General features: G+C 41.2%; 1 protein-coding gene across 2 annotated transcripts in view; it reads right to left on the reverse strand.

The window, feature by feature from the left end:
- Nucleotides 1–25,919, reverse strand: part of LOC122553394 (latent-transforming growth factor beta-binding protein 2-like) — a 465,241-nt gene that overhangs the window by 72,263 nt on the left and 367,059 nt on the right. For both annotated transcript variants that reach the window (XM_087989653.1, XM_087989652.1), the window contains 4 exons: nucleotides 25,679–25,807; nucleotides 17,695–17,817; nucleotides 15,426–15,557; nucleotides 412–537 (listed from right to left, as the gene is read on the reverse strand). In XM_087989653.1, coding sequence (XP_087845779.1) covers nucleotides 412–537; nucleotides 15,426–15,557; nucleotides 17,695–17,817; nucleotides 25,679–25,807 — 510 coding nt within the window. The remainder of the gene's footprint in view (nucleotides 1–411; nucleotides 538–15,425; nucleotides 15,558–17,694; nucleotides 17,818–25,678; nucleotides 25,808–25,919) is intronic.

A 25,919-nucleotide genomic window follows, 5' to 3' on the forward strand; every position in this document is an offset into this window, starting at 1 on the left:
CATTTTAAGTGTACTTCTAAAGAATTTGGTGTAGTGATAAATGAAATCCTAGTTGACAGTTTTCCATTTCTTCACACAATATATTAACTTCCAACAACTTCAAATGCTAAGAAACACACATTTTTGTATTATGTAATATTTGGCCAAAGAAATTTGCTATTAGTATTTCTATAAAACATTGGCCAATAGAGAGGTGGACATTATGTTCATTTTCAACAAAATGGACATCACCAACAGTTAATCATCAGCTTAATCACTGTGTGCAGCACCAGAAAACTGGGCAGCTAACAGAAAAAATACTAATCTCTCTTTGTACTTTCTCACTTGTGGTTCATTGGGAAATCCAGAACACTTGGAATAGTTTAATGGTTTTGAATAAGGCTTGAACATTCATGACCAACTTACACTTACCTACACATCCTTGGCCCCCTGGTGGAATCTCAAAACCTTGGTCACAATGGCAACGAAAGGATCCATCTGTATTTTCGCAATATCCATGAGTACCACAGATCGTTCCATTCATACACTCATCAATGTCTGCGCAAACCAAACAAATTGGAACTAATTACTGATGTTCATTATTGTTCAGTAATACTGAAAACCTAACTAAAGGAACACACAATAGTGATTACTGGATTCAGGGGTTCATTCTTCAGTGCCTTATGATGATCCTACTCATAGATGCAGGTTTGCTCGCTGAGTTGGAAGGTTCATTTCCAGACGTTTCATCACTCTTCCAGGTAACACCTTCAGTGGGTCTCCAGGTGAAGTACTGCTGCCGATCCCTGCTTGACATCACCACAGGAAATGACATCACCAACCCAAAGAAGCCCAAATATATAAATAGAAAGCAGGAATCAGCAGCAATACTTTGCCAGGAGGCCCACTGAATATGTTAGCTAGTAGGGTGACGAAACATCTGGAAATGAACCTACCAGCTCAGCAAGAAAACCTACATCCAGAACCTCAACCTGAGCTACAAATCGTCCCAAAACTTACTAAGATCCTACTCATAAATTGACTGGGTTAATAATACTCCACAGATAAATTTATGTTCTTACTGTTTATAATAGCAAGAAAACCAATGAGGAGGTCCAATGGATTTCCGATCTATTGATCACTACTTGATCATTTAGGAAGATTAAAGTTACCACTGTCATGGCAATGACACTGACTTTGGCCTCTTCCCACATGACAGTAATCCTGGGGCAAATGTCTATACTCCTTTTTCTTATTTTTCTCTCCCAAAACATATGAACCTCAAACCTATTCAAGATGAGTCTTTGTTTGATCAGATGGTTTACAAAAAGGACCAAAGTCAAAATGAGTTAAATCATGAGGCAATTGCCAAGGTCCTATAACCCTAATTATTTTATCAATTATACTTTTCAACCATTTATGCACATCTGCTCGGTATTTCTAGGGAGCACTATCTACCTGTGTCCTGTTTGACAACAGTAATTTCTTTATAAGTGAAATGCATACGCTTTCTCAGCAACTGCTTAAGAACATTTAAAAAGATTGGATAGAACTTAATTCTTGCTGAAAAGAGATCATTTTTCTCAATGTATTGTTGAAATATAAGGCTGATGGCTTAATAGCACCTGCAGCACAGAACCTCCAGCTGCGGATTATCATTTGGCAGGTAAATCCTCAAAAGCAAAGTTCGACAATACCAAATACTAATGCTTAATAGGAATTCTCAAAAGACATGGCAGAGAAGCATTTTGACAATCATTAAAGTTCAAGACAGTTCATATAAACTATTAAAAGGGCCACTGTTAGGTATTTTACTACATTCTGTAACCATAATAAATTGTAACAGCTGCACATAGTTGGAACAAAGCTTTTGGTTTCATTGCTAATATCAACATAATGTCAGCACTGTAACATTCATCAAGGATGTGGCTAAGGTAGTGCTAAACTCCAAGAGTCCAATTTTAACTCTGGATAAATGAATGAATTGTGAGTAAGTTAACATCTTGTACTTAGAACAGGCTATATTATATTTTGGTTGTTTCCAATCTATTCCTTACACACAGTACATTCATGCATCACACTAATCAATGGAAATGTCCGCTTGGCTAACAGCACTTCAAACCACAGTGACATTGTACAGTGAGTGAATTAAAAGTATACTGCAACCAATTCAAAGGGCCTTTATTGGTCAGCACATTGAGTATAGGAGTTGGGAGGTCATGTTGTGGCTGTACGGGACATTGGTTTGGCCACTTTTGGAATACTGCATTCAATTCTGATCTCCTTGCTATAAGAAGGATGCTGTGAAACATGAAAGAGTGCATAAAAGATTTACAAGGATGTTCCAGGGTTGGAGGATTTGAGCTATAGGGAGAGGCTGAATCGGCTGGGACTAGTTTCCCTACAGCTTGGAGGCTGAGGATGGCCTCACAGAAGTTTATAAAATCTGAGGGGCATGGATAGGGTGAACGGCCATGGTTTTTTTCCCAGGTTAGGGGAGTCCAAAACTAGAGGACATAGGTTTAAGGTGAAAGGGGAATGATTTAAAAGGGACCTAAGGTCCAACTTTTTCATGCAGAAGGTGGACTGTGTATGGAATGAGCTGCCAGAGGAAGTGGTGGAGGCTGGTATAATTACAGCATTTAAAGGCATCTGGTTGGGCATATGAATAGGAAGGGTTCAGAGGGATATGGGCCAGGTGCTGGCAAATGAGACTAGATTAAGTTAGGATATCTAGTTAGCATAGACAAGTTGGACCGAGGGGTCTGTTTCTGTGCTGTGCAACTCTATGACTATAAGTCAAATATAATTCAATATCATACAACCAAACATTTTATATTCCTGGGAGAGTTTTGGAATGAATATATCTTCAAGGATGGTTGGAACATTATTTATTACAGATGACAATTTCATGGCAGATTGCTTTTCCTGTCACACTTGTGTGAAATGATAGTAGTATCCTATAGGATACCACCAAGGCAACACATTATTACAAAAAAAGTTGGAGTCTTGTTCAGATTGATGTAACATATATTAATTATTTCTTGTTAAAGTGTAAGCACGTTGTTGGAAACAACTTGTAACCTAGCTAGCACTAGAATGTGGTGAATTCACAGAAACATAGCAACCTGGAGGAGGAGCAGGCTATTCAGCCCTTTCAGACGGCTCTGCCATTCAATATGATCTAACTCAACAAGCGGTTCCTATTTCTCCTCCATAAGCTTTGATCTCCTTCACCTCCTGTTCTATATATAAATCATCCTGAAAACTTACAATATTTTAGTGTTGACTCCTGTCTGTAGTAGCAAATCCACCAACTCACCACTCTCTGGTGAAAGGTTTTTCCTCATCCCAGTCCTAAATGATTTACCCTGTTATCCTGAGACCGTGACCCCTGGTTCTGGGCAACCCAGCCCTCAGGAACAGCTTTATTGTATCTACCCTGTCTAGTCCTGTGGAATTTTACAGGTTTCTATGAGATCTTGCTTCTGAACTCCAGTGAATATAATCCCGACCGATTTAACCTCTCCTTATACGTCGGTTCTTAAGAATCAATCTGGTAAACCTTTGCTGCATTCCCTCTATATCAAGAACATCCTTCCCTAGATAAGGAGACCGGAACTGCATACAATATTCCCAGTGTGGTCTCACCAAGGCCCTGTACAATACCCCTATTCATTAATTTGTTATCCATTAATGACCTTGAAAGCCATTAATTATCTTGTCATAAAGGCAATTAAGAATAGATAACAAAGACTGGCCTTGCCAGTGACACTGAACCTGAACAAGAAAGAAAAAAGAACTTAATTAAACTAATCTTAATCAAATTCACTAGTTGGGAAAATGAAGGGATTTCGTATAGCTCTGCGTTTACACCTATTCCATAATAGTTTTTATTGGATTTAAGATTGTGTCAGTATGCCAAAAGATACATTTGGTTAAAATTGAACCCTTTGATGCAGTTAAGTTAGTGTCATACAGCACAGAAATGGACCCTTCGGTCCAACTAGTCCATGCTAACCATGTTCCCAAACTAAAGTAGTCCCACCTGCCTATGCTTAGTTCATTTTCCTGTACCCATGTACCCATCCAAATATCTTTTAAACATTGTAACTATGCCCAATCCACCACTTCCTCTGGCAGTTCATTCCACACATAAAACACTACTTGAGTAAGAAAATTGGCCCACATGTCCTTTTTAAGTCTTTCTCCTGTCATCTTAAAAATATGAGCCCTAGTTTTGAACTTCCTCACTTTTGGGAAAAACCCTTGTCATTCACTTATCTATGCCCCTCATGATTTTATAAACTACGATAAAGTCACCCCCTAACCTCCAACACTCCAGTGAAAAATGTCCCAGTCTTCCCAGCCTATTTTTCCCTCTTGCCAACATAGGATTGTCAAGAGGATTATGTTGGTGCCCTCTATTTTAATGTGGGAATGTTTGTAACATTCTCCCTGAAGAGTTCACAAGTAAGTCCATGGTACGTTTGTCTAAGACTTCAAACCCAATATTCTTCTTCTCTCCAAGAAGATCCATTTGAAATCCATCCTCTCTGGAGACTGAACAAGTTCATTTTCTTCACTGTATAACTAATGCTTGTGTTAACCTGACTGAACACTTGTGAGTCATGTCTTTGGTATTTTGAATTGGATAAAACATTGACAAGTTTAATATAATGGAACACTTCTGTAAACTGCAAAGGACTTTCAGGTCTCAAACGATCTCTCCTTATTATTCCATGTTTGCACAGGATGTATATGTCTGTCTGTAAAATAAGCAATAAACTCATGCAACAGCATGTTGCATATATGCTCACATTATACATAGGTAAAAGACTGAGAGCAGAACATGATCTCATTCTGTCTGCCATCTGTATTTGCCCATTAATATCTTTAGTTTCAATACTTTCTTTTATTAGCAACGAATGACACGTGCAAAAACAGTATGGAATAGTGGGTACTCACATTCACCATTACACAGGCTGAGCTTTATGGATTCAATAAAGCATCACATTGAAATAACAAAGTGGTCAAAGCACAGGAATGGAAGCAGTCTGTGAACAGTTAATGGTTTACCCCCTTGATTAATAAATATAAGGCAGCTTGGGAGCAGCTTAAATATGTAAAAGAAAGGAAATTAGAAAACAGGGGAAAAGTACAAAAGTACCCAAATTTATACTGAAAAGAAAATCACAGATTTCCTCCTAACTTTATCCTTCCTCTGAGCTAGCAGGACAGTTTTAGACCTGCCAATCTAAACATTCTTCAGAGTTGATTGTTGTCAATGCTGTTACTTGACAGTAAAGTTAGCCGTTGTGGATCGGAGGTGACTTGGCAACTTTTCTTCGCACGTCTAAACCATCCATATTCCTATTCATTACCCTCCAAACTGAACACACTTAATAAATCGAGTGAGGAATAATTGTAAGAATAATAGAAATTGGAGCAGGAATAAAGTATACAGATACTCAAGCCTGCCCTATCTTTCAATAACCTTCATGGCTATCCTCTGCCTCCACTGCATGATAATCAGTGATTCAAATCTCTCATCATCTGAATTGAAAGTGTTAAAGTGTTGATACGTTTAAAGCAGGAGGACTACAAATACTGGCTTGATTGAAACGTGAATGCTTGGACTTGGTCAATCTAATGAATATCATATGCACAGAGCACTAACCCAGTCACAAAAGTCAACAGGCATTATACAATTCCCGAAAGGAGCATTAGACAGGTTTCCTTTAGGAACTGGAATATTTTTTCTTCCAAATTTCAAAGCTGTCAGTAATTTATATTCTACACGAATATAAAATACAGCTTTGGTACTGTTCATTAATTTTAGATCTTTTAGAAGTTGGATATTTACTTAATGCTGGCAGCACTGTGGGGCTATGTTGAGGTCACAGTAAATTCTAGAACCAAGAGAATTTGTAATGCGCATTTGTTGAGTGAGAGGTATTTCAGAAACTTCAGTCACTGTTGCTTCAACAACAAGAGTTAACTTCAGTTAATTTAACCCTAAAAAGTTTCTCCGGGTATATAGTAGATTTGTACTAAGTATGAAGTCCAACTGCACTGATAAATATCAGACAATTTAATTAAAGCTGAAATTGTGCTGCTTTGCTGCCATTTTTGATTTAGTACGAGGCGGCTTTAGGCAAATATCAGCATTAAAATGGCAGCATATTTTGAGTCGCTTCCTAATCTGTTCCCAAATTGCTCTAAGTTCTAGCAATGTGGGACTCTCTCCTTGAGAGATGACCAAAGCTGCCTAAGTTTTAAGAAGTTCACTACACCTCCAGTCTAGATTAGATTCCCTACAGTGTGGAAACAGGCCCTTCAGCCCAACCAGTCCACACCGACCCTCCGAAGAGTAACCCACCCAGACCCATTTTCCTCTGACTAATGCATTTAACACTTTAGCATGGCCAAAGCTCCTGACCTGCAAATCTTTGGTCTAATATGAGGTTAAAGTGAGGGGCATGGATAGGATAGACATAAATAAACCCTTCCCCTTGATGGAGGGATAAATGACCAGGGCATAGATTTAAAGTAAGGGGCAAAAAGTTTAGAGGGGATGTGAGGAAAAGATTTTTCACACAGAGGATCATGGGAATTTAGAACTTACTGCCTGTGAGGGTGGTAGAGGCAATAACCCTCATAACATTTAAGAAATATTTAGATGTGCATTTGCAATGCCAAGGCATACAAGGATATGGACCAAGTGTTAGAAAATGAGATTAGAATAGTTAGGTGGCTGTTTTTGACTGGTGCAGATACAAATGGGCCAAAGGTCCTTTTTATATGCTGTAGACCTCCATGATTCTAAATACTACTTTAACTTCATGGAATGTGTCAGTTCCATTTGGTTATAAAGTTTCTCTAATGCGTTTAATCTCGAGGGTCGAAAGATGCTCTAACTTAAAATTGAACTTTGTTGGGGAGCATAGCTTTGAGTATGAATCAGACGTGCATGTAGTTCAGTAGTTATGACTATGAGGCTGCTAACCGATAGACCATAAAACCATAACTTATCGAAGCAGAATTAGGTCATTTGGCCCATCAAGCCTGCTCTGCCAATCAATCATGGCTGATGTGTTTCGCAATCCTATTCTTCTGCCATCTCCCCATAACTCTTGATCCCCTTATTAATTAAGAACTTATTTCTCTCTGCCCTAAGTACAATTCAATGACATAGCCTCCACAGTCTTCTGTGACAAAGAGTTCTACAGATTAACCACCCTCTGGCTGAAGAAATTACCCCTCATTTCAGTTTGAAAGGGTCGCCCCTTCAATTTGAGGTTGTACTCTCTGGTCCCAGTCTCTCGGACTAATGGAAACATCTTTTCCATGGCCATGCTATCCAGGTTTCTCAGTGTTGAGTAAGTTTCAATCAGATCCCACCTCATCCTCCTCAAATCCATAAACCCAGAGTCCTCAACCACTCCTCATATGACATGACCTTCGTCTCTGGGATCATTTTTATAAATCTCCACTCAACCCCTCTAATGCCAGCATATCCTTCCTTAGATATAGGGCCCAAAACTGCACACAACATTCCAACTGCGGTCTGACCAGAGTCTAATACAGGTTCAGCAGTACATCCCTGCTGTTATATTTTAGCCCTTTGAAATGAATGCTGACATTCCATTTGCCTTTCTAACTGACAAATGAACCTGCATGTTAAACTTACGAGAGCATTGAACTGAGACTCTCAAGTCCCTGTGCTTCAGATTTCTGAAGTTTTCCCCACTTCGAAAAAAGCCTATGACTCTACTCTTCCTACCAAAGTACATAACCTCACACTTGCCCACATTGTATTCCATCTGCCACTTATTTGCCCACTCTCCCAGCCTGTCCAAGTACATCTGCAGCTTCCTCACTTCCTCAACACTTTCTGCTCCTTCATCTATCTTTGTGTCATGTGCAAACTTAGCAACAATGCCTCTAGTTCCTTCATCTAGATCATCAATGTATAACTTGAATAGTTGTCGTTCCAACAGGGACCCTTACTAAACTCCACTAGTCACCAGGTGACATCCTCAAAAAGACCCCTTTATTCTTATTCTCTACCTTCTGCCAATCCTCTATTCATGCCAGTATCTGCCTCTGGCATCATAGCCTCTTCCCTTATTAAGCTACCTTCTGTGTGGAACCTTGTCAAAGGCCTCCTGGAAATCCAATTAGATCACCCTCACTGGCTCACCTTTGTCTTACTTTCTTTGAACGTCCTCAAAGAAGTCTCATGGATTTGTCAGGCATGATTACTTTACACAGAGGGTGGGAGGTACCTGGAACGCGTTGCCAGCAGAGGTAGTAGAGGCACGCACAGTAGATTCTTTTAAGGTGCATCTGGATAAATGCATGATTAGGCAGGGAGCAGAGGGTTACAGATCCTTGGAAAATGGGCGTTAGGTGGATTTCAAGCGGTTCAGGCTTGGAGGGCTGAAGGGCCTATTCCTGGGCTGTAAATTTCCTTTGTTCTTTATGATCTTCCCTTGATAAAGCCAAACTGACTCAGCCCTTTTTTTACCATGCACATCCAAGTTCTTCACAATCTCACCCTTCATGATGGCCTCTAAAATCTTACCAGTGACTAAGGTTAGGCCAATCAGCCCATCTTTTGCCTCCCTCCCTTCTTAGCCTCCCTCCTTTCTTAAACAGGGGTGCTACACTAACCATTTTCCAGCCCTCTGACACGCTCCTTGACTCCAGTGATTCCTGAAAGATCACCACCAATGCTTCCACAATCTCTTCAGCTACCTCCTTTAAAATTCAGGGGTGCAGTCCATTTGGTTTGGGTGATTTATCCACCTTCAGACCTTTCAGCTTCCCCAGCACCTTCTCCTTAGTGATGGTCATTACACTCACTCCTGACCCCCCATCCCCCGATTCCATTAAAGTTCCAGTAAGTTGCTGGTAACTTCTGTTGTGAAAATTGATGCAAAGTACCTGTTCAGTTCCTCTGCCATTTTTTTGTTCCCCATTACTACTAATCCAGCCTCATTTTTCAGCGATCCAATGTCCACTCTTGCCTCTCTCTTACCTTTTAGACATTTATTTAAAAACTCTTGCAATACTCTTTGATATTACTCGCTAGCTTACTCTTACATTTATCTTCTCCCCTCAATTGTTTTTTTTATATATCCTCTGTTAGTTTTAAAGGCTTCCCAATCCTCTGGCTTCTTACTGATCTTCACCACATTGTGTGCTTTTTAAAAATTTTATGCTGTCCCTGACTTCCCTTGTCAGGCATGTTTGCCTCATCCTGCCCTGAGCATGGTTCTTCTTTCTTGGGATCTGCTGTGATCCTGAATTACCCCCAGAAACTCTTGCCATTGCTCCCCTTCCAAAAAACTCTGACTAGCTCTTCCCTCATGTTTTTATAATTTCCTTTACTCAATTATAACACCATTACATCTGATTTCAGCTTCTCCCTCTCAGACTGCGGGGCAAATTCGATCATATCATAGTCATTGCCCCCTAGAGGTTCCTTCACCTTAAGCTCCCTGATCAAGTCTGCCTCATTACACATCACCAAGTCCAGAATTGCTTGTCCCTTATTGGGCTTTAGATTAGATTCCTACAGTGTGGAAGCAGGCCCTTCGGCTCAGCAAGTCCACACCGACCCTCTGAAGAGGAAACCACCCAGATTCATTTTCCTCTGACTAATGCCCCTAACAATATGGACAATTCACCTGACCTGCACATCTTTGGATTGTGGGAGGAAACCGGAGCACCCAGAGGAAACCCATGCAGACACAGGGAGAAATGTGCAAATTCCACACAGACAGTCACCCGAAGCGGGAATCGAACCCGGGTCCCAGTGCTAACCACTGAGCCACCTTGCCATCCCACAAGCTGCTTCAAAAATCATCTTGTAGACATCCCAAGAACTCCTTATCTTGAAATCACTGCCAACCTTTCCCACCTGCATATTGCGGTCATAGAGTCATAGAGTCATAGTTCTTCCATGATTATTGTAACAGTGCCTTTCTTAATTGCCATTTCTGTCTCCTGGTTTATTTTCTTCCCCACATTCTGACTACTGCGAGAATGCATGCACTTATCTCCAATCAGGGTCTTTGCTCCTTGATCATTCCTCACCTCTACCCACACAGATTCAATGCTTTCCGGCTCCACATTACTTCTTGCTATCAATTTAATTTAATTTCTTACTATCAAGGCAACCCTGCCTCCTGTGCCCAAATGTTTGTCCTTTTGACAGAACGTGTATCCCCCAAGGTAGTAATCTCAGGATTACTACCTGAGCCATGCATCAAACTTGGATAGAATAAATCAAGACAAGGAGTTAAATTCAAGGCTTAAAGATGGGTGTGGGAAGAATGGGTTTCAGTTCACTGAGGCACTGGTCCCAGTACTGGGATAGATGATGGGAATTGTGGATGGGTAGCCTCACTTGAAGTGTGCTGGGACCAGAAATATCAAAAAGATAGGGTTGTAGAGAGGGCTTTAAACCAATTAGACGTGTGTGTGTGTGTGTGTGTGGGGAGGGGGGGGCGGGGGGGATGGTGGGGGGGAAGGTTTATAAGGGGAAATGTGCAGTCAAACATGGCATCCTTACTACTGGGGGAAGGATGGAGACCAAGGGGATATGGCTGCACTGCAGAGCAAGTATTTTTATAATTATACCAGAGTGGGACAGGAAATGTTAGAGTGTGCAAGCATAAAAATAAAAAAAACTGTAAATATTGCTTAAGGTGGAAAAAAGTCGTTACAAGGTTAAGATAATAGTGAATTTTTTAAATACTTCTGATATTCAAAACTAAATAACTAAACTGCACAAATAGAGGTTAATGGGTATAATCCTGTAGCCATTCCAGAGATATAGTTACAAAATCAGGGGGTTCAAGCAGGGGCTCAGGTATTTCAAAAAAAGTAATGCATGTCCCAGTTTACAGCCAAGTGTGATTGCGATTTCTTCATTGCTTCTGTTAGTGTATAATGACAAGGAAGTGCCAATATCTGCCATGGTAGGGGAAATGGTCTGGGTGCTTCAGGTGGAATGGAAAGTGAAATAACTCCACAGTTACTCCCGGTTGTCAAGTCACCCTTTATTTACACACGAACAGTCCTTGATTGTAATACTGTGTCATACAGAGTCAGTTTCCTTGACCCTCAACCCCTTTTTTCGCCAGCCGGGGCTCCCCGATTGGACCAGGTCGACAGCCCCTATCTGGGAATTCATATTCCAGCAGGCTGACCTTGTTACCACCGCTACAGATAGTGATATGCAGAGGGTGTCGCGTTGTGGATGGATGAAGGGTGATGTGCTACGTAGGGCCTAATTGCACAGCACAAAAGGGGGCATGTCCGAGAACTCGGCAGCACCTGTGGCTCCCTGCAATCTCTTTGCCAGCCTGATGCAGCTCATATCAGCCCTCAGTGATGAGGAACCCCGTGGTTGACTGCACTTTCTCTTCAGACAGGCATTATCGAAGCCAAGAGTTGTCCTGACTCCACCACTATGTGGTTTGGTGCTGTAAATCAGGCCCTAATGGTATTTGATGGAAAAAAATATCTATGCTCTGATTACATACCTTTTCGGTCAATAGACAATAGGTGCGGGAGTATGCCATTCTGCCCATCAATCCTGCACCACCATTCATTATGATCATGGCTGATCATCCTCAATCAGTATCCTGTTCCTGCCTTACCTCCATAACCCTTCATTCCACTATCCTTGAGAGCTCTATCCAACTCTTTCTTAAACGAATCCAGAGACTGGGCCTCCACTGCCCTCTGGGGCTGAGCATTCCACACAGCCACCACTCTCTGGGTGAAGAAGTTTCTCCTCATCTCTGTCCTAAATGGCCTACCCCTTATTTTTAAGCTATGTCCTCTGGTTCGGGACTCACCCATCAGCGGAAACATGTTTCCTGCCTCCAGAGAGTGTCCAATCCTTTCATAATCTTATACATCTCAATCAGATCCCCTCTCAGTCTTCTAAACTCAAGGGTATACAAGCCCAGTCGCTCCAATCTTTCAACATAAGATAGTCCCGCCATTCCGGGAATTGACCTCGTGAACCTACGCTGCACTCCCTCAATAGCCAGAATGTCTTTCCTCAAATTTGGTGACCAGAACTGCACACAATATTCCAGGTGCAGTCTTACCAGGGCCCTGTACAGCTGCAGAAGCACCTCTTTGCTTCTATACTCAATTCCTCTTGTTATGAAGGCCAGCATGCTATTAGCCTTCTTCACTACCTGCATGCTTGCCTTCATTGACTGGTGTACAAGAACACCCAGATCTCTTTGTACTGCCCCTTTACCTAACTTGACTCAATTTAGGTAGTAATCTGCCTTCCTGTTCTTGCCACCAAAGTGGATAACCATACATTTATCCACATTAAACTGCATCTGCCATGCATCTGTCCACTCACCTAGCCTGTCCAGGTCACCTTGTAATCTCCTAACATCCTCCTCACATTTCACCCTGCCACCCAGCTTAGTATCATCAGCAAATTTGCTAATATTACTATTAATACCATCTTCTATATCATTAACATATATTGTAAAAAGCTGCGGTCCCAGCACGGATCCCTGCGGTACCACACTGGTCACCGCCTGCCATTCCGAAAGGGAGCCGTTTATCACTACTCTTTTTGTTTCCTGTCAGCCAACCAATTTTCAATCCAAATCTGTACTTTGCACCCAATACCATGCGCCCTAATTTTGCCCACTAACCTCCTGTGTGGGACTTTATCAAAGGCTTTTGGAAAGTCCAGGTACACTACATCTACTGGATCTCCCTTGTCCATCTTCAGAATTACATCCTCAAAAAATTCCAGAAGATTAGTCAAGCCCCTTCATAAATCCATGCTGACTCCGACTTATCCTGTTACTGCTATCCAGATGTGTCGTAATTTCATCCTTTATAATTGACTCCAGCATCTTTCCCACCACTGAGGTCAGACTAACTGGTCTACAATTTCCTGCTTTCTCTCTCGCTCCTTTCTTAAAAAGTGGTACAACATTAGCCACCCTCCAATCCGCAGGAACTGATCCTGAGTCTATTGAACTCTGGAAAATAATCACCAACGCATCCACGATTTCTGGAGCCACCTCCTTCAGTACCCTGAGATGTAGACCATCAGGCCCTGGGGACTTAACAGCCTTCAGACCTAACAGTCTCTCCAACACCAATTCCTGGCAAATATAAATTCCCTTCAGTTCAGGTTCTTCAGCCACTGTTACCTCTGGGAGATTGCTTGTGTCTTCCCCAGTGAACACAGATCTGAAGTACCAATTCAGGCAAGACAAGGGTTGCTAAATTGAAGAAATAGCCGCCAACTTCAGCAAAGGCTCAATTTAGTATATTTCATAATGTCTAAGACTAAGAGGGATTGAGTTTCAGAACCATGAGATTATGCTGCAGCTCTGGTGTGGCCACATTTGGAGTATTATATACAGTTCTGGTTACTGCATATAGGAAGGATGTGAAAGGGTTCAGAGGAGATTTTCTAGGATGTTGATTGGTATGGAGGGAAGGTCTTACGAGGAAAGGCTGAGGGACTTAAGGATGTTTTCGTCAGAGAGAAGAAGGTTGAGAGGTGACTTAATTGAGATATATAAGATAATCAGAGGGTCAGATAGGGTGGACAGTGAGAGCCTTTTTCCTCGGATGGTGATGGCTAGCACGAGGGGACATAGCTTTAAATTGAGGGGTGACAGGTAGGACAGATGTCAGAGGTAGTGTCTTTACTCAGAGAGTAGTAGGGGCGTGGAACACACTGCCTACAACAATGGTAGACTCGCCAACTTTAAGAGCATTTAAATGGGCATTGGATAGGCATATGGATGGCAATGGAATAGTGTAGATTAGATGGGCTTCAGATTGGTTTCACAGGTTGGCGCAGCATCAAGAGCTGATGGGCCTGTACTGCACAGTAATGTTCTATGTTCTATGCTTTATTTGTCAGCAACAAATCAAGTGGTTGAATTCTTCAGAAAAACAATGAAGAGCTAGTGAGTATTTAACTGGATACTAATCCAAACCAACTAGACCGATACAAAGATAGAAAATAACAAACTCAGCAGGATCTGGCAGCATCTATAGTGAGAAGGAGACAGAGTTAATGTTTTGAGTCTGATATGACTCTTCTTGAGACTTGTAGAGGAGGAGAAAATGATGTTTTACATTCTATCGACAGAGTGTGAGGAGGAGTGAGTGGAACAGATGGAGGGGGTGTAGGGCAAAATAGAAAGGGAGTGCAAATGGTGATAAAGGAGAGATTGGGATGTAAAATAGGTGTAAGCAATTGGTGTGGAAAGGAGTATATGGGTCCTTTCCGCTGAGGGGAAAGGCAAAAGGATACACGTAAGACATAGGACTGGGAGTTGGAACCAAATGGAAGACTGAGGTTACATTCTGAAATTGTTGAACTCAATGCTGAGTGCTAAAGGCTGCAAAAAAACTGACTGATGTAGTGCCAACAAGTCTTATAACACAATGTACTGGGGTTTTGTAGCTTTTCATTATGCAGAACAACTTGGAGGGGATACTGAAAACAACAGGAATCTAGGATAAGTTCTGATGCCGTTTCCAGGTTTCTTACTGCAGAATTTTCCAATGCAATGATGGAACAAAAAAAATTGCTGTTGCCATGACGAATGAATAAACAGATATTGGTTGACTGTTCCAGTGATGGGATCGTTTCAATTTCAGGGTGGGAAAGAAAACTGTTGATTGAACAACTCTGGTTATTGTTCAGTCACAGATGTCAGATGGCGATACAAAGAAAAAGCAGCTTGCTTTTCACTTGTGAATTCATGCTTTGCATCATTTGAAAGAGGTTCGAATTTCACTGACAAATTACTCCTAGACATGTATAGACTCATTTTGCACAGAATTGTGCATAAAGATGCTACTTTTACCTTTGACTGAGGTGTAATTTCGGTGCAATGATCAGGTAGTTTTGGTCCATGTGCGAAGATTGTTGAAATGCAGAGGTGCAGTGAGCGGAGAGTGAATGCGCTTGACTTCAAGGAAACATTTTCCTCTTTGAAGAACCCTCATATAATTCAAGTTAATTGTACTCATGGGTGGGGGGGATTTGCCACTAAAATGAAGCAAAGAACTGCGGATGCTGGGCACCTGAGGCAAAAACTGAAATCACATGAGAAACTCAGCAGGTCTGGCAGCATTGTCAGAGAGAAAGCAGAGTTAACATTTCGGGTCCAGAATGTGGAATGAGGAAGGGCTTATGCCCGAAACATTGATTCTCCTGCTTCTCGGATGCTGCCTGACCAGCTGTGCTTTTCCAGCATCACAATCTCGACTGATCTCCAGCATCTGCAGTCCTCACTTTCTCCTACAATTAAATGGATTGTCTAAGAACTCTAAGACTAACAAAGCATGAATTACTTTGTGGAAATAGTCTAATTCCATCACATCATTCTTAATTCTTCAAGAATGCTCACCAATGCATTCTCCGATCGCTGTACGTTGGAAACCAGGTTGGCATCTTACGATGCACTGGTAGGACCCAACCGTATTCTCACATTTCCAGACTCCACAGACTGAGCTGCCATATAAACTGCATTCATCGATATCTAAATACACAAAAATACAAGCAAAGGGGTTGATCATCATTAGAAAGCATTAATACATTGCTTCATAAATGTGCATATTCTTAAAAGGATTTACACTTGTTTAAAGATTAATATTAGAAGAGTATGTTTTGATTCGTGAGCACTGGCACCAGTGCTGGGTATGATGTGGAGGTGCCAATGTTAGACTGAAGTCACCTGACGAAGGCGTGTGACTTCTGACCAGTATTGGGGTAAGTGGGTTTACCATGAGATGTTCTAGATCTGAAGTACGTTGGAAACATAGTGTTCTTGCAAATTGTATAACTAGGGAAGTACAGAGGATTTTAAAAGTAACTAGCGGGGGTAAGGTATCAAATATGGAGAGGCACAGTATATCAAAGAAATAAGGCACGTAAAGAAAATGGTTATTTGAGAAATGAGAGTTAGAGGTGGGGGGAAAAGTCAGAGAAAAGAACATAGCAGCACATCAAAACTAGATGTTATCAAGATAACCAAAAGAAAATCGAAGGACTTTTGCATGGACAAGAAATATTGGATGCTTGTGATGAAGGGACAGGAATGATCATGGGTGATTTTACATATAAACTGGAAAAATAAGATTGGCAGTAGCAATTTGGATGAGAAGTTCACAGAATGATTTAGACATAGGTTCTTAGAACAGCATATTCTGGAACTGACTGGGCAGCAGGTTAGTTTAGATTTGGCGAGCTGAGTCACATGTGTTTTTATTAGATTCCCTACAGTGTGGAAACAGGCACTTTAGCCCAACAAGTCCACACCGACCCTCTGAAGAGTAACCCACCCAGACTCATTTCCCTACATTTACCCCTGAATAATACACCTAATGCTATGGGCAATTTAGCATGGCCAATTTACCTCACCTGCACATTTTTGGACTGTGGGAGGAAACCCACATAAACACAGGGAGAAGGTGCAAACTCCACACAGACAGTCGCCCGCTGGAACCGGGGTCCCTGGCACTGTGAGGCAGCAGTACTAACCACTGTGCTGCCCCAAAGGGATTGGACAGTTTTGGATTAGGTATCAGTTTCACTGCTTTTCACAGGTTTGTTTCTCTCCACCAGGCCTCGGGAGATCTCTTGCCGTGTCTTACCAAACCCACCTCATTAACTACCTACCTGCCCCAATGGCACCCCTTCGCTCAATTCTAGACTCATTTTATTACCCTGGGGGAACTTGCCACACACACAGGCTATCTGCCAAAAGATTGGCATCCCTGTCACCGATGCCATTTTTAAAAGGTCACTGTGCCTAGACAATCACTGGCATTCCATAACTGCCCTGCTTTTGAAGGGCAGACATTCCCCAGATGACACCATGATACCTCAACAGGGATCTGGAGATCCCGGAGAACAGGGTGGGGCAGATGAGGGCTATCTCCTTCCCAGAGGACTGGCAGAGGAGGTTACGCCAGGAGACCCTGGCAGCCTGGTCCAAGGTTGACACTGGGTCAGTGCTGCATCTATAATCCGGAGGAATAAAAGGTAAAATTGCCATGGTCCCCAAGGACCATTGCACTGGCTCTCTCTCTCTCCCCAGTGAGAGATAGAGAGAGTGATCAGTGGTGGTGGTTTAATGGAGGATCACTTTAGCGTCAGCCTGTGCAGGAATTCGACCTACACTGTTGACATCACTTTGCATTGCAAATTGGCCATCCAGCCAACTGACCTAGTGGAACTCCAATCATCCCCACCCCCACCCTTCCAACCACAGTGAGGACACAGTGTCACACAAAGAACAATGCTTTTCACTGCTCTGCCAGAGTCAATACCACATTCCTCCCTCCCACACTCATTCTATCTCTGCTATCGCATCCAATGTTCATGAGCTGTCACCCTCACTGTTGCCTGAAGATAGACTCTGATGAGACAACAAACTGTTGGAGACAATTGAAACAAGTGAAAGGTAACAGAGATATGTTTTGTCATTTCAGGCACCCTTTTGTAATTTTCTGCAACGGATTTTTAAGTTTTGGAAATGGCTGTCCACATGTTTCCATCTACAACATAACTAATGTCAAATAATCATTACTGTACAATTTCATAGACAACATAGGTTGTTAATAAAACACTAAAGTCTAAAATAAAGCAGTTAATATTTGTAAATTGTTTCTTACCTATACATTGTTCTGCTTCAGGTAAATGTGTGAAACCTGCATCACATCTACACATATATGATCCATCGGTATTTATGCATTGTCCCCCTGAACATTTAGTTTCGTCACTGCATTCATCCACATCTGCAGGATGACCAATATAGATGAAGCAATGAACTTAGACAAAATATCTAAATGGACAGTTTAACATGAAATATCGTGCTGACAGGAAAAATGTACAATACATAGTAGATAGAAATAATGGATTATCATATATTTTCAATTGATTAGATTCCCTACAGTGTGGAAACAGGCCATTTGGCCCAACAAGTGCACACTGACCCTCTGACTGATGCACCCAACACTATGGGCAATTTAGCATGGCCAATCCACCTCACCTGCACATCTTTGGATTGTGGGAGGAAACCGGAGCAGACACGGGGTCTGTCTGTGTGGAGTTTGCACAGTCATCCAAGGCTGGAATCAAACCCGGGTTCCAGGTGCTGTAAGGCTGCAGTGCTAACCACTGAGCCACCGTGCTGCCCTATATTCCATATATATTGTTTAAAAAACCAAGTCTAATGTTGAATTGAGTTAGTTGGCTTATAGGCTCAATATTCATCATTTCTATTTGATGCAGAATAGCCAGAAATGAAGCCAGCACAATGCTGCTGCTTTGTCTGCAGTTGCTTTGTCTGCAGTTGCCCTTATATTTAACAAGTGAAATACACCACATGGCCCTAAGTAAAAAACTGCACATGAAAATCTAATTGCAGGACATTGTTGTGATGCTCATCAAGGTTAAATGGATCTGAGCCTGAAAGAACTGCTCCCTAACTAGTAAAGTTTAGCATTTTGTATTTGCTGCCTGTAGACTCAAGGGGCGTTAGAAAAGCCAATTGTGTGCAACCTCAAGCATTTAGTTCCATGTTTTAAATTAGTCAGTCTTTTGTCTTGTAATGCCTTAAAAACAGTAATTCTCTTTTAAATTATATAACAAGCATAAGTATCGCTTTGGCTCTGTAAGTTTAAGAATTAAGTTCTTATAACTATGAGGTTCTGTTTTTTACTGTCTTCTTTGAACGTATCCTGCTGTATTTTGTAGGCGTATCTTGCTACTAGCATTAACATACTGATTTTACAAATGGTTTGTGCAGGCATAAGTATGGAGTGATTTTGGTTTTAAGAGTCATAGAAACCTACATCACAGAAAAGCCTCTTCAGCCCATCATGTTTGCACAGTCAAAAATGGCCACTTACCTATTCTAATCCCATTTTTCAGCATTTGACTCATAATCGTGTATGCCTTAGCTCCACAAGTGCATATCTAAATATTTCTGAAATGTGATGAGGATTTCTGCCTGTACCATCCTTACAGGCAGTGAGTTCCAGATTCCTACTACCCTCTGGGTGAAAACATTTTTCCCCACAACTTAACTTTCTGCCCCTTCCCTTCTATTTATGTCCCTGGATCATTGATCCCTCCATCAAGGGGAAAGGTTCTTCCTGGCCAACCTATCGATGCCCCCTCCAATTTGATACATCTCAATAGTGTCCCCTCTCAATCTCCACTGATCTAAGGAAAACAACTCCAGTCTATCCAATCTCTCTTCGTAACTGAAACTCTCCAGACCAGGCAATATCCTGGTAAATCTCCTCTGCATCCTCTTCAATGCTATCATATCCCTCCCATAATGTGGATTCCAGAACTGCACACAATACTCTAGCTATGGCCTAGCCAACATTTTGTACAGTTCCAGCATAACATCCCTGATCTTAAATCTATGCCTCAATTAATAAAGGCAAGTATCTTGTTTGCCTTTTGAGCCACTTTATCTACCTGTCCTGATACCTTAAGGGACTGGTGGATATGCACACCAAGGTCCCCCTGATTTTCGGTGCTTCTCAGGGTCCCACCATTCATCATATATTCCTTTGGTTATTTGACCTGCCCACCTCATATTTATCCAGATTGAATTTCAGTTACCATTGATCAGCCCATCTGACCAGCCTATCTATATCCTCCTGTACTCTAAGGTTATCCTTCTTGCTATTTAGGGCTGTTTGCAAAACTATGTACCATTTTGCACTCTTTTGCTATTTTTTCACTAACTTGTGCAAAGTCACTGTAAAAATTTACACCCCACTGAAGACGTGCTTTTCACCATAATACACTGATAATTCCAATAAAATCAAAATGCTGCAAATTCTAGAAATCTGAAAGAAACACAAAGAAACTCAGTATTAATGTTTTGAATCTGATATGACTCTTTTTCAGACTCAAAATGTTAACTCTGTTTTTCTCTCTCCACAGATTCTGCTCAGCCTGCCGAGTTTCTCTAGTGTTCCCTGTGTTTGATGTGCACTTATAACTGGCTGGCTTCATGAGAATTCTTCAGGACGTGCAATATTGACACCTGGACATCAAGTAGGCATTTGAGACAATGAGCCCAGAAGTTCATCATCTCAAATAACTGGACAAAGAAACTGTCGCAAGGCACCCATTATCTTATTAGAAGGCCATTAAACTTAATGAAAGGACAGGAGAACCCTAATGAGAATGACTGTCCCACATATATCTGATAGCATAGGGTACCAGCCAGGAGTTCACAGAAAGTGACATCTGTAGATGACTGTCATCCTTCAGAACCCAATTACTGACTGAACACACACTACCTAAACCAATCAGAAAGAAATCCTGTACTTTCTGTATCAATCAAAGTCTAGAAAACCACAGATTATAAATTGGGAAAGTTTTATGAGCAGACAGAAGAGCATTTAGCTGGTGTCAGTTCGAAGGATTGCGGATTGATTTAGTTTTTTGCTTGGCGAAAATTCCCCTCATTTGGAAATATCTTGGATTTGGTTCGTAGGTGTCCTAGTTGAAGTTGGATATATGATGCATTTCTCCTGGAGAAAGCTGTTAATTTAGAAAATAGATAACCTCAGTATAAGGGTTTAGTTTAAAAGTTCCACACCCTAAGTGTTTGGTTGATACCCTGAAGGGGTTAGTCAAAGCTGAGACAGTCTAAGCTCAGTGCGTGAATGCTCAAGGATCACAGAGGGTGGTTCACATGTGAAATGAAATGCCAGAGGAAGTGGTAGATGCAAGTACAGTTACAACATGTAAAAGACATTTGGACAGGTACATTAAAAGAAAAGGTTTAGAAAAATATGAGTCAGATGCAAGCAAGTGGGAATGGTTTAATTTGGGAAACTTAGTCAGCATAGATGAGTTGGACTGAAGGGTATGTTTCTGTGCTGTATGACCCGATGACTCTAAGAGGATATCTGACTCTCACGATCAGGAGTCGAAAGTAACATTTAAGTCAAACTATAGATATGATAGAGAAGGAAATTCTCTCTGCTGGTTAAGTACGTGAAATAATAATTCATATTCTGTATTTTGACTGTGTGTCTTTAAATCTTCCAAATTGTATTATACGTACATTTTTGATTTAATGTATTCAATCTTCTTTTCCTTCATGTGAATTAACTGCTGTTTTATTGTTAAAACCAGATCTGCAGCATTGTGTGCTTATAGTTCAGTGAAAGACCATCTCTTCAAATTAAAAAAAAACATAAATATGATTCATCAAGCCAGATTTCAGCCTTGGACTCTGACTTATTCAGGAATAACATCAGCTGGGATTAAACAGATTCATACTGACTTCTAATACTACACTTTGTCCAAGTCAAACCAAATATGAGGGTACAATGAGCTGCTAGCTAAGGATTTAAAACAAATAACATTTGGCAACTGAAATAAAGGATCAATCTATTAAATTAATTAATAATAATTGTTACAATGACATAGATGCTGCAAGTATACCCTTGGATTCAGTGGCCAGTTGGTGCTGTAATTGATCTGAACATGGTGTTGACTAACACTGCTTTATAAATGCTTGTTACCAGTCCTGGGAGAGTAACAAAACAATCCACTTAAAATGGGGAGGAAGATCCATGACTTGAATACATATTGTTTTAGTTTTTCTAATGCCAGATAAAGTGAATACTTCATGAGGTGACATGGTTTAATTCACAATATTATGCTGTGTACTGGGTACTAGTTAATGTTAGAATTTCATAATTTAACCGATCAGACATATATTCATAGAAATTATACAAAATAAATGAAATGCAACACTATCCTACTATTTAACGGATTGTCTTGTATAACGTAAATGGAATACATCTTCTGCCTCCTCCCTTACAGTTACAGTGCACTTTGATGCCTGATTAATCTTGCTGTCCTGATTCCAAAGTCCAGTGTAGTTTTTAAAGGTGTTAAGATTGTGCTTTATTCCTTTTCTTTATACCTGTCTTTTAAATACATTCTGCATTAACGTGTTGTATTGCGAAGAGCAGGGAAACCCTGCTTTCTAATTTCCCTCACTTCAATTTTGCTTTCTGTCAAATTGTTGAAAGAATCCAAACTATTTATCAATCATGGATTGGAATTTCCCTGTCTCCTGGAGTCCAAGTGTTTTGTGACGACAGATCAGTGGTGCTTGATCTGCCCTACCTCAAAGTGACTTTACTCATCCGATCTTCCACTCTCCGGATGCTGAGTTCCAAAGGGAAATGTAGCAGGGCGGAAGTGATGTCTGAGACCAGACATTTTCACATGGTAAGGCTGGTTATTTGCTGACGTTAAATTGCACAGATGAAAGAGAATGGTGGGTTGTGGCCAGGGAACATGCATTGAACAGAGAGCACATGAAAAGGCCCTTCAGCCAACAATGCCTGTGCTGATCATGATGCAATCCTAAACTAATCCCACTGCTTGCTCATGGTCTGCATCTCTCTGTCTTCCCTGCCCTTCATATGTCTGTCTAAATGCCTCTTCAACTTTGCTATCATAATGCAAGTATGTTTTTGTGAAGAACTAGTGGCAAAATGACCAGGACAAGCACTTGGTGAGCAGCAGCCATGTAGTATCATCGGAACAGGAGTAGACCGTTCAGCCCCTCGAGCCTATTCTGTCATTTAATGAGATCATGGTTAATCTGTGCCCAACCCAGTGTGACATTTGTCTGATACCCCTTAGTACCTTCATTTAACAAAAACAAATCCATGTCAGATTTAAAATTAACAATTCATCTAGAAGCAACTGCCATTTGTGGAAGAGAGCTCCAAATCTCTCCCATCTTTTATGTGTTGAAGTGCTTCCTAATATCTCTCCCAAATGGTCTAGCTCTAGGTTTTGGGCTATGGCCCTCTCGGACTGACATGTTGCGAATTGTTTCTCAGTGAAAGAGAAATGAACCTGAGAGGTTTGAATGGATGGAACAAGGTAGTCACCATTCATTGGTGAAATTCCAACCACCATTTATGGCATCAGGAAAACTTTTCTTGGTCAAGAATCTGATTTCTTTTATTCATATCATTTTTCCTCTTCCTTTCTTGCTATTGCTCATAGAATACAGGGAGAGGAAAATTCTACCCATGGAGACAAGTGATCAAATTACTTATGGTTAGGTCTCTGAGGTCTCCAATTAGCTTAATAAATACTTTTCTTCTGAATTTCGATTCACGACCCAGCATGCGGTTTTCCTGAGAAACTAAGTTTTTCAGAGGAAGCTATAGCTCAAAGCAAATTTTGGCATAATTGAAGCTAAGTTCCATGGACAAAAACAACGAAAATGTCCTGAAATGTAACATAGCTCTAGGTGGTAACATCTCTTGTTGCAATAGCAAATCTAAAATATCACGTTTTGGCTATTTGACAGTACACAGAGTGCACATAAGTTTGGCCAGAGAAACATCCAGCAATGTTTTTTTCAAAGCGTCTCTGGCAATCTGCTCACATCTACAATTACATAACACCAAATGAATTACCTCATGAAAGTTGCAGAGTGGGTTAAGACTAAACTGCTCAGAGGCAAATGTTCTGAAATGGCTAAGCACGTGTGTCTGCTGTTCCCATTTATATGTTGAAGTTGTGGTTTGAAGAAAGTGTTTTTTTTATTATCAAAGTGCGTTCCCAGAAGCTTTCACAAATTGAAACTTTAATGAGTATTTCCTTCTGAGGTTTACAAGGTGTTCACCATTTCATTCCTCTGACTGCTGGTATTTGCATTCACCCTCCAACACTCCTCAAATCTATGGGACAACTGTATGACTGCATGGCATGTTAAATCTGGAATCACAAACAGTTGGACGTAAACGTAGGCAAGTGTGAGATTATGCATCAAAGTGAAGAAGACAATCAGGGATTAAAGAAGATGGCATCAATCCTAAAACAGAGGAAGGAACAAAAGCAGAAGCAGGAAAAAGATTTGTCAAGCAGAAACATGAAACGAGGAAGTGTTTATTTATTTGTTCGTGGGACATGAGTGTTGCAGCTGGACCAGCATATATTATCCATCCCTAATTATCCTGGAGAAAGTAATGGTGAGCAGCTTTCTTGAACTGCGGCTGTCAATGGTTACAGGGACAACAACAATGCTGTCAGGAAAAGGGTCTCAGGATTTTTGCTCAGCGACAATGTTGGAACAGGGATATATGTGCCAATCCAGGAAGATGAGAACAAGCATAGTGGTCCCATACATCCGCTATACTTCATCTTTAAGGTGGTTGAGTTTGTGGGTTTTTAGAACGTGCTTTCAAAAGTATCTTGGTCAGTTAGTCCAGTGCATCTTGCAAATGGTCAACACTATTCCCGTCATGTAGCGGTAGTGAAGGGAATTGGCTTTGAAGGTTGTGGAGGAATACAGATCAAGTGGGCTGCTCTGTCCTGGACAGTGTCAAACTCTTTGAGTGTTATTAGAGTGAACCCCATCCAAGGAAAATGTGAGGACTGCAGATCCTGGAAAGCAGAATTGAGAGTGTGGTGCTGGAAAAGCACAGCCGGTCTGGCAGCATCCGAGGAACAGGAGATTTGACATTTCAGGCATAAGCTCATCATCAGGATGAAGGGTTCATGCTCAAAACGTCAATTCTCCTACTCCTCGGATGCTGCCAGACCTGTTGCGCTTTTCCAGAATCACACTCGCAACTCTGAACCCCATCCAGGTATCTGAATGGTATTTCATCACATACCTCTGTAGATGGTGGACAGGTATTGAGGTGATGAGATGTGAGTTATTTGCCACAGAAACCCTAGTCTCTGACACTCTTTTGTAACCATATTGTCAAAGTTCAGCTTCTGGTCAATGGTAACCTCTAGGATGTTGGTGATGGTGTGTTCAGTGATGATAACGTGATTGAACATCAAAGGAAATTAACAGAGATAAATTACTTTAAGGGTATAAAAAGAATGGAATTGATTTTTTGCACTAACCTGACACAGTGACCAATAACATACAGCACTGACTTCAGAGTTCCATTTCAACCCATCATCTAAACTCCTAATCAGGTGAGATACTGGGATTGAAATTGGCTTTCAGCTATGGAATAAAATGGGTGGCCTTAAATTGGCAGCCTAGATTACATTACCATGGCTGAATTTTATTTCTTACTGAAGTGATAAGCATACTATTATTGATTCTGTCCTCCTGCCAAAGAGCAGAGCCATCTTCACCACTAGCCCAATGGACTAAAGAATTAGAATTAGAATCCCAACAGTGTGGAAACAGGCCCTTTGGCCCAACAAGTCCACACCGAACCTCCAAAGAGTAACCCACCCAGACCCATTCCCCTACATTTACACCAGACTCATGCACCTAACCTACACATCCCTGAACACGATGGGCAATTTAGCATGGCCAATTCACCTAACCTGCACATCTTTGGATTGTGGGAGGAAACCCACACAGACGCGGGGAGAATGTGCAAACTCCACACAGGCAGGCACCCAAGAGTGGGAATTAAACCCGGATCCCTGGTGCTGTGAGGCAGTAGTGCTAGCCACTGAGGCACTACGCCACTCCTAAAGAAATTGGAAATAAGAAAAAAAGAGTTTCAAATCATAGCAAACTGCAATGTGCAAATCATAGGAGATGTAACATAAACCATACAAACAGTTAGGCTGCAAAGGCTTGAATATAATTAATGATCTTACCTTCACAGCCTGTTCCATCAGTAGTAGTGGTGTAGCCCTGAGCACAGAGACAGTGATAAGATCCTCCTTCATTGTTTATGCATTCTCCATTTGGACCACAGATGTCTCTGGCCAAGCATTCATTAATATCTATGGAGCAGAGAACATACTGCAGGAAGTATGACACTAACAGTGGGCGCCCAGAAACAAAAGCAAGAAACATTGACCCTAAAACCAAATTAACTAGAATTGGGACTTTTAA

This window comes from Chiloscyllium plagiosum, unplaced genomic scaffold (genome assembly GCF_037043375.1).
Source record: "Chiloscyllium plagiosum isolate Xiang-an unplaced genomic scaffold, Cpla_swu_hap1 HiC_scaffold_8, whole genome shotgun sequence".
NCBI lineage: Eukaryota > Metazoa > Chordata > Chondrichthyes > Orectolobiformes > Hemiscylliidae > Chiloscyllium > Chiloscyllium plagiosum.